This window comes from Acanthochromis polyacanthus, chromosome 3 (assembly GCF_021347895.1).
Source record: "Acanthochromis polyacanthus isolate Apoly-LR-REF ecotype Palm Island chromosome 3, KAUST_Apoly_ChrSc, whole genome shotgun sequence".
Lineage (NCBI taxonomy): Eukaryota > Metazoa > Chordata > Actinopteri > Pomacentridae > Acanthochromis > Acanthochromis polyacanthus.
Genome location: NC_067115.1, coordinates 1627350 through 1634752, shown reverse-complemented (window position 1 = coordinate 1634752; position 7403 = coordinate 1627350). Strand labels below are relative to the sequence as shown.

Here is a 7403-nt window from a genome sequence, read left to right as displayed (position 1 = left end):
GTACGATGAAATCTGAAGACTATCAAGGCATTCTGGAGAGAAATGTGCTGCCTAGTGTCAGAAAGCTTGATCTCAGTCGCAGGTCATGGGTCTTCCAACAGGACAACGATCCAAAACACACAGCCAAAAACACCCAAGAATGGCTGAGAGAAAAGCGTTGGACTATTCTAAAGTGGCCTTCTATGAGCCCAGATCTGAATCCCATTGAACATATGTGGAAGGAGCTGAAACATGCCATTTGGAGAAGACACCCATCAAACCTGAGACAACTGGCGCTGTTTGCTCATGAGGAGTGGGCCAAAATACCTGTTGACAGCTGCAGAACGCTCATTGACAAATACAGAAATTGTTTAATTGCAGTGATTGCCTCAAAAGGTTGTGCAACAAAATATTAAGTTATGGGTACCATCATTTTTGTCCAGCCCTATTTCATTAGTTTGTTTTTTTAAATAATTATGTTAATCAACAATTCAAAAGTGATGGCTGATTTTGATTATTTAATTTTCAATAAATTTTTATTTATTGTTACTTTTGTGAGTTTCAAGTGATTTCAGTGAGAATTGTGGGTTTTTCCTTCTTTAACTGAGGGGTACCAACAATTTTGTCCACGTGTGTATGTTCAATGGGATTCAGATCTGGGCTCATAGAAGGCCACTTTAGAATAGTCCAACGCTTTTCTCTCAGCCATTCTTGGGTGTTTTTGGCTGTGTGTTTTGGATCGTTGTCCTGTTGGAAGACCCATGACCTGCGACTGAGACCAAGCTTTCTGACACCAGGCAGCACATTTCTCTCCAGAATGCCTTGATAGTCTTCAGATTTCATCGTACCTTGCACACTTTCAAGACACCCTGTGCCAGATGCAGCAAAGCAGCCCCAAAACATTACTGAGCCTCCTCCATGTTTCACCGTAGGGACAGTGTTCTTTTCTTCGTATGCTTGGTTTTTGAGTCTATGAACATAGAGTTGATGTGCCTTACCAAAAAGCTCCAGTTTGGTCTCATCTGTCCAAAGGACATTCTCCCAGAAGCTTTGTGGCTTGTCAACATGCATTTTTGCAAATTCCAGTCTGGCTTTTTTATGAGTTTTTTTCAGCAGTGGTGTCCTCCTTGGTCGTCTCCCACGAAGTCCACTTTGGCTCAAACAACGACGAATGGTGCGATCTGACACTGATGTACCTTGGCCTTGGAGTTCACCTTTAATTTCTTTGGAGGTTGCTCTGGGCTCTTTGGATACAATTCCAACGATCCGTCTCTTCAATTTGTCATCAATTTTCCTCTTGCGGCCACGTCCAGGGAGGTTGGCTACTGTCCCGTGGGTCTTGAACTTCTGAATAATATGAGCCACTGTTGTCACAGGAACTTCAAGCTGTTTAGAGATGGTCTTATAGCCTTTACCTTTAAGATGTTTGTCTATAACTTTTTTTCGGATGTCCTGGGACAATTCTCTCCTTCGCTTTCTGTTGTCCATGTTCAGTGTGGTACACACCTTTTCACCAAACAGCAGGGTGACTACTTGTCTCCCTTTAAATAGGCAGACTGACTGATTATGAGTTTGGAAACACCTGTGATGTCAATTAAATGACACACCTGAGTTAATCATGTCACTCTGGTCAAATAGTTTTCAATCTTTTATAGAGGTACCATCATTTTTGTCCAGGCCTGTTTCATTAGTTTGTTTTTTTAAATAATTATGTTAATCAACAATTCAAAAGTGATGGCTGTTTTTGATTATTTAATTTTCAATAAATTTTTATTTATTGTTACTTTTGTGAGTTTCAAGTGATTTCAGTGAGAATTGTGGGTTTTTCCTTCTTTAACTGAGGGGTACCAACAATTTTGTCCACGTGTGTAATTTTAAAAAAGAAAAGGAAAATTCTGTAAAATAACTTAATTTTGCACATTTTAAACAAGTACAAGCGAAAAACGAACTGAACTTGCATCGCAGTTCATCAGTTCAGTTTAATTCAAGGAGTTTAAAGTAACTTTCCACTAATAAAAAGCAAAAATGACAATAACTATAAATAATCCAAAGGTTGCGTCAGTGTTGGATTCTTGGAGCTGGAAGTCTTTTGAACTCCAGATAGTCTTATTTACTGATATAAAAACAACCACGGACACACTGAGTTCGTTCTCCAGCAGCATTTTAAAAACATGAATCACTGATTAAAACAAAACTTTAAACAGCAGCTTCCATGAACAGAACTCTTTAGAACTGGAGCTTTCCTGGTTTTAACTCCTCAGTCAGCGCCCTGAAAAGATAAAATAAAGGAACAGATCAGTTTTTTGGATGCTTATCAGATCTAAAAACTTCAGTTTGAAACAAAAAATTCTGTAAATATTTTTCTGAATCGTCTCCGATTGAGTTCAGAGTTTATTTTGGACCAAAGATTTCAATCTGTTCAACGCTTTTTGGCTGAATTTGGATCATTTCATGCTTAAAAAAAAGCCTTCATAAAAATCCTGTCAGTGTGTATCTATGGATGGTTCCATATTTCTAGATTCAGTGTTCAGACTGAGACTCCTCAATGGATTTCAACTGATCTGGTCTCAGCTTTTTTCAGAACTCGGATATGTTTCTCCTCCTAAATGTCATGGTTCTATCTGCTGGACTGATGAAGTTCTGAGGCTCAGAAATTATGAAAAAAGTCCATTAAAAAGTGATAAATCTGGACCCACCTCTATGGACTTCAAGGACCTGGAATGTTCTGAGTGAGACTAAACGTAAAGACTGGAAGCAGGAAAGGAGAACGTCCCCTTGAGAAAGTTCTAGAGTAGACCTACCGACAACTGGAGAAAGTTCTAGAGCAGACCTACCGACAACTGGAGAAAGTTCTAGAGTAGACCTACCAACAGCTGAAGAAAGTTCTACCCACAACTGTCCAGTTGTTGGTAGGTCTACTCTAGAACTTTCTCCTGGGGATGTTCTCCTCTATGGACTTCAAGAACCTGAAACTCTGGAAATATTCCCAGTCTGAAGGTAGAACTCTGATCATGAATAAAGTTACTGAAGATGGAGAACCAGATGGTTCTGAGGAGATTCTGATGACGGTTCTACTTGGTTTCTTCATGGATGTCTATTGTCAATCACTTGTTAACACTTTAAATTGTTCTATTTGTCATTGACAAATAGAACAATTTGTTGGTTCTTGAACAGTTCTAAAGGGAGCAGCTCGGAGTTCAGTGCTACAGAACTTCTACCTGTGCAGGTGAGCTCCACGGCCGAGGTGGAGAACCACGGCTCGACATTCCCACAGTCCATCAGTGCTGACTCGGACCCGTCGCAGTCAGAGAAGAACCTCCACACCTCTGTCCTGTTGACCAGGTCCACGGTTCCCACAGACACGACAGAACCACAGTTCAGCTGTCGACACACCACGGCGGCCAGCCTCCGGTTCCACAGCTCCGACTCAGAACTCATCAGCCTCATGTGACCCAGAGACAGAACCAAACGACCCGAACAGACCACAGAGTAGTCAGATCTGAGGACACCGTCGTCCAGGAACAGAAACTCAAACTCTGCACAACAGAACCAAACACTGAGATACAGGAGCTCAACGGAACCATAACCAAACACTGAGGTACAGGAGCTAAACAGAACCAGCAGCTTTCTGGACCAGAACATGGTGTTCCAGCTGGGATTTAGAATCATGATGGTTCTTCACGGTTTCCTGATGAATAATTCATTATTAAGGAAATTATCTGCATCTCCAAGAACGTTCTAAGACGTTCTACCTTTCACAGTGACTGCGAGGGTCGGACTTTCTGAGGACGAGTTGATGTTCAGGACGGCCTTCTGGTAGACGCAGCTGTAGTTCCCCTGATGAACCTCATCTGCTGCGGAGAACCTGAAGACGGCCGAACGGTTCTGGGCTCTCTGGGTCCAGCTCTGGCTTCCGTTGAAACCAGAGAACCGGAGGCTGAAGTGGCCTCCATAGAACATCTCCTCCAAGGAGCAGATGATGGTGAAGCTGTGGCCTTTCCACACCACATCTGGACTCTCTGGACTGTCCTCACCGGAGAACAGCGAGATACTGGGACGAGGCAGCAGGTCTGAGAATGCACAGAACGTAGAGAACATATATAATACAGAACATAGAGAACATAGAACATGAAACACACAGAACATGTCATCCTGTGAATGAATGTTTTCTGTGTACTTCCTGGATATTTTCTTTATCTACTAACTCTAAAACTAAACTATTCTCCAGGATTTGTATATTTTTTGTGAATAAAAACAGAAACCAGTGAAACATTTAATCTGATTTAAATCCAGTAAAGGTGGAATTTTATGAACAAATTATTATTAATAAAAATACAGATTGTTGAAGTGGATGTACCTTACAGTTTTGGCCTGTTAGTTTTTTGTTGTTTGTTTAATAATTGTAATTTTTTAAATTTGTAATTTGATAAAACTGAGAAAGTCCATGAAAATGTACTGTTTTTTACTCTTTAATTCACATATTTTTTGTTTAAAATACTGACAAAAACCCGTAAATAATCAGATTTCTAACTGGTTTAAATCCAGGAAGCTTCTTTCTGTGATTTTAACAGACATTCTGGTAAAATCCCAGTACAATGTTTAAATAGTTGGAGCTGGAGCTGTGGACAGAACCTGACCTGAGCAGATCACCTCGGTGCCTTCCACTGACACGAACTTCCTCACGGATCCACAGTCCATCAGAGCCCGTTCAGAGCCGTGGCAGTCAGAGAAGAACCTCCAGATGGGCTGGGGTCGCTCCCACAGTTTGACCCTGGAGGTGGAAGCAGCAGAACCACAGCCGAGCTGCCTGCAGACCACCGATGCCTCCTTCAGGCTCCAGGACTTCAGGGAGCTCAGCGGCCTCCAGGCCTCCTGGAAGTCCAGCTCCAACCGACCGGCACAAGGACTCCACGGTCCCACCAACCGGACATCACCGGGTTCTGAAACCAGGAGGGAACCACATCAGAGCTGAGTATTTATGATCTATTCTGGAGACACTTTAGATTACTGAGTCTGGAAATGAAGGAAAAGTTCATAATTTCCAAACTTTGATGGTCTGGAGTCTCTGTAACGTTCCTGTTGGTGGACATCTATGGATGAATCCAAAGATGCCAGTAAATCACTCAAAACTGTTCAATAGGACTTGGAACTTGTTCAGAATCACTCAAAATTGGTTCTAAATCAGATAAAGACAGTCTAAGGTAAATCAAATTTGTCCAAAATGACAAAAATGAGAAATTTTTGGACTTTGAAAATGGAAAAAAGTGCTAAAAATGTTCAATCCCGGCTGGTCTAGTATGTCCATAAAGTTCCTGTAAGTGTACACCCTCTGTCAAAGGTTTTGAGACACTATCTCATTCAAATAAATTAGAACCCGTCTCAAAACTTTGACAGGGAGTGTATATCTATGGATGGATCCATATTTCTACTAAAATACAGTCTTTGGTCTAAATTTCACCAACATTTGAGGCTCGAACATCAGCAGAATCTGATGTGTTATAGTTGGACCAGATAAAGCCTTCCACCGACATGTTGTGATTCGATTACCTTTCACCGACAAGTTCAGACTCGTTTACCTTCCACCGACATGTTGTGACTCGATTACCTTTCACCGGCAGGTTGAGACTCGTTTACCTTTCACCAGCAGGTTGAGACTCGCTTACCTTCCACCGACAGGTTGAGACTCGTTTACCTTTCACCAGTAGGTTGAGACTCGTTTACCTTCCACCAACAGGTTGAGACTCGTTTGTGTCTCTTTGTGGTTGTTTTGTGTCTCTTTCTGGTTGTTTTGTGTCTCTTTGTGGTTGTTTTGTGTCTCTTTGTAGTTGTTTTGTGTCTCTGTGGTCGTTTTGTGTCTCTGTGGTCGTTTTGTGTCTCTTTGTGGTCATTTTGTGTCTCTTTGTAGTTGTTTATCTTTGCGGTTCTTTTGTGTCTCTTTTTTTATCATTTTGTGTCTCTTTCTGGTTATATTGTGTCTCTTTGTGGTCGTTTTGTCTCTCTCTGTGGTTGTTTTGTGTCTCTATGTGGCTGTTTTGTGTATCTTTGCGGTTGTTTTGTCTCTCTTTGTGCTTGTTTTGTGTCTCTTTCTGGTTGTTTTGTGTCTCTTTGTGGTCGTTTTGTGTCTCTTTGTGGTCATTTTGTGTCTCTTTCTGGTTGTTTTGTGTCTCTTTGTGGTCGTTTTGTGTCTCTTTGTGGTCATTTTGTGTCTCTTTGTAGTTGTTTATCTTTGCGGTTGTTTTGTGTCTCTTTGGTTGTTTTGTGTCTCTTTTTTATCATTTTGTGTCTCTTTGTGGTTATATTGTGTCTCTTTGTAGTTGTTTTGTGTCTCTTTGTGGTCGTTTTGTGTTCTTTGTGGTCGTTTTGTGTCTTTTTGTGGTTGTATTGTGTCTCTTTGTGGTTGTTTTGTGTCTCTTTGTAGTTGTTTTGTGTCTCTTTGTGGTTGTTTTGTGTCTCTTTGTGGTCGTTTTGTGTCTCTTTCTGGTTGTTTTGTGTCTCTTTCTGGTTGTTTTGTGTCTCTTTGTGGTTGTTTTTTTCTCTTTGTGGTCGTTTTGTGTCTCTTTGTGGTCATTTTGTGTCTCTTTGTAGTTGTTTATCTTTGCGGTTGTTTTGTGTCTCTTTGGTTGTTTTGTGTCTCTTTTTTATCATTTTGTGTCTCTTTGTGGTTATATTGTGTCTCTTTGTAGTTGTTTTGTGTCTCTTTGTGGTTGTTTTGTGTCTCTTTGTGGTCGTTTTGTGTCTCTTTGTGCTTGTTTTGTGTCTCTTTCTGGTTGTTTTGTGTCTCTTTGTGGTTGTTTTGTGTCTCTTTGTGGTTGTTTTGTGTCTCTTTCTGGTTGTTTTGTGTCTCTTTGTGGTTGTTTTGTGTCTCTTTGTAGTTGTTTTGTGTCTCTGTGGTCGTTTTGTGTCTCTGTGGTCGTTCTGTGTCTCTTTGTGGTCGTTTTGTGTCTCTGTGGTCGTTTTGTGTCTCTTTGTGGTCGTTTTGCGTCTCTTTGTGCTTGTTTTGTGTCTCTTTGTAGTTGTTTTGTGTCTCTTTGTGGTCGTTTTGTGTCTCTGTGGTCGTTTTGTGTCTCTTTGTGGTCGTTTTGTGTTCTTTGTGGTCGTTTTGTGTCTTTTTGTGGTTGTATTGTGTCTCTTTGTGGTTGTTTTGTGTCTCTTTGTAGTTGTTTTGTGTCTCTTTGTGGTTGTTTTGTGTCTCTTTGTGGTCGTTTTGTGTCTCTTTCTGGTTGTTTTGTGTCTCTTTCTGGTTGTTTTGTGTCTCTTTGTGGTTGTTTTTTTCTCTTTGTGGTCGTTTTGTGTCTCTTTGTGGTCATTTTGTGTCTCTTTGTAGTTGTTTATCTTTGCGGTTCTTTTGTGTCTCTTTTTTTATCATTTTGTGTCTCTTTCTGGTTATATTGTGTCTCTTTGTGGTCGTTTTGTCTCTCTCTGTG

General features: G+C 40.8%; 1 protein-coding gene across 1 annotated transcript; it reads right to left on the bottom strand.

Moving 5' to 3' along the window:
* Positions 1-2123: 2123 nt before the first annotated feature.
* Positions 2124-4945, bottom strand: LOC110967813 (uncharacterized). The gene is made up of 4 exons (XM_022217532.2): positions 4617-4945; positions 3732-4049; positions 3198-3515; positions 2124-2248 (listed from the first exon to the last, which is right to left on the bottom strand). The coding sequence occupies exons 1-4, from the start codon at positions 4675-4677 to the stop codon at positions 2241-2243; spliced, it is 705 nt and encodes a 234-aa protein (XP_022073224.2). The 5' UTR covers positions 4678-4945; the 3' UTR covers positions 2124-2240.
* Positions 4946-7403: the final 2458 nt, after the last annotated feature.

Excerpts from the sequence above, each read along its gene's own strand:
- LOC110967813 (XM_022217532.2), bottom strand. The coding sequence starts at position 4,677 with ATGGACTGTGGATCCGTGAGGAAGTTCGTGTCAGTGGAAGGCACCGAG. Across the intron at positions 4,050-4,616 it reads CACCGAGGTGATCTGCTCAG|ACCTGCTGCCTCGTCCCAGT; the intron begins GTCAGGTTCTGT and ends GTGCATTCTCAG. Across the intron at positions 3,516-3,731 it reads CCTCGCAGTCACTGTGAAAG|AGTTTGAGTTTCTGTTCCTG; the intron begins GTAGAACGTCTT and ends TCTGTTGTGCAG.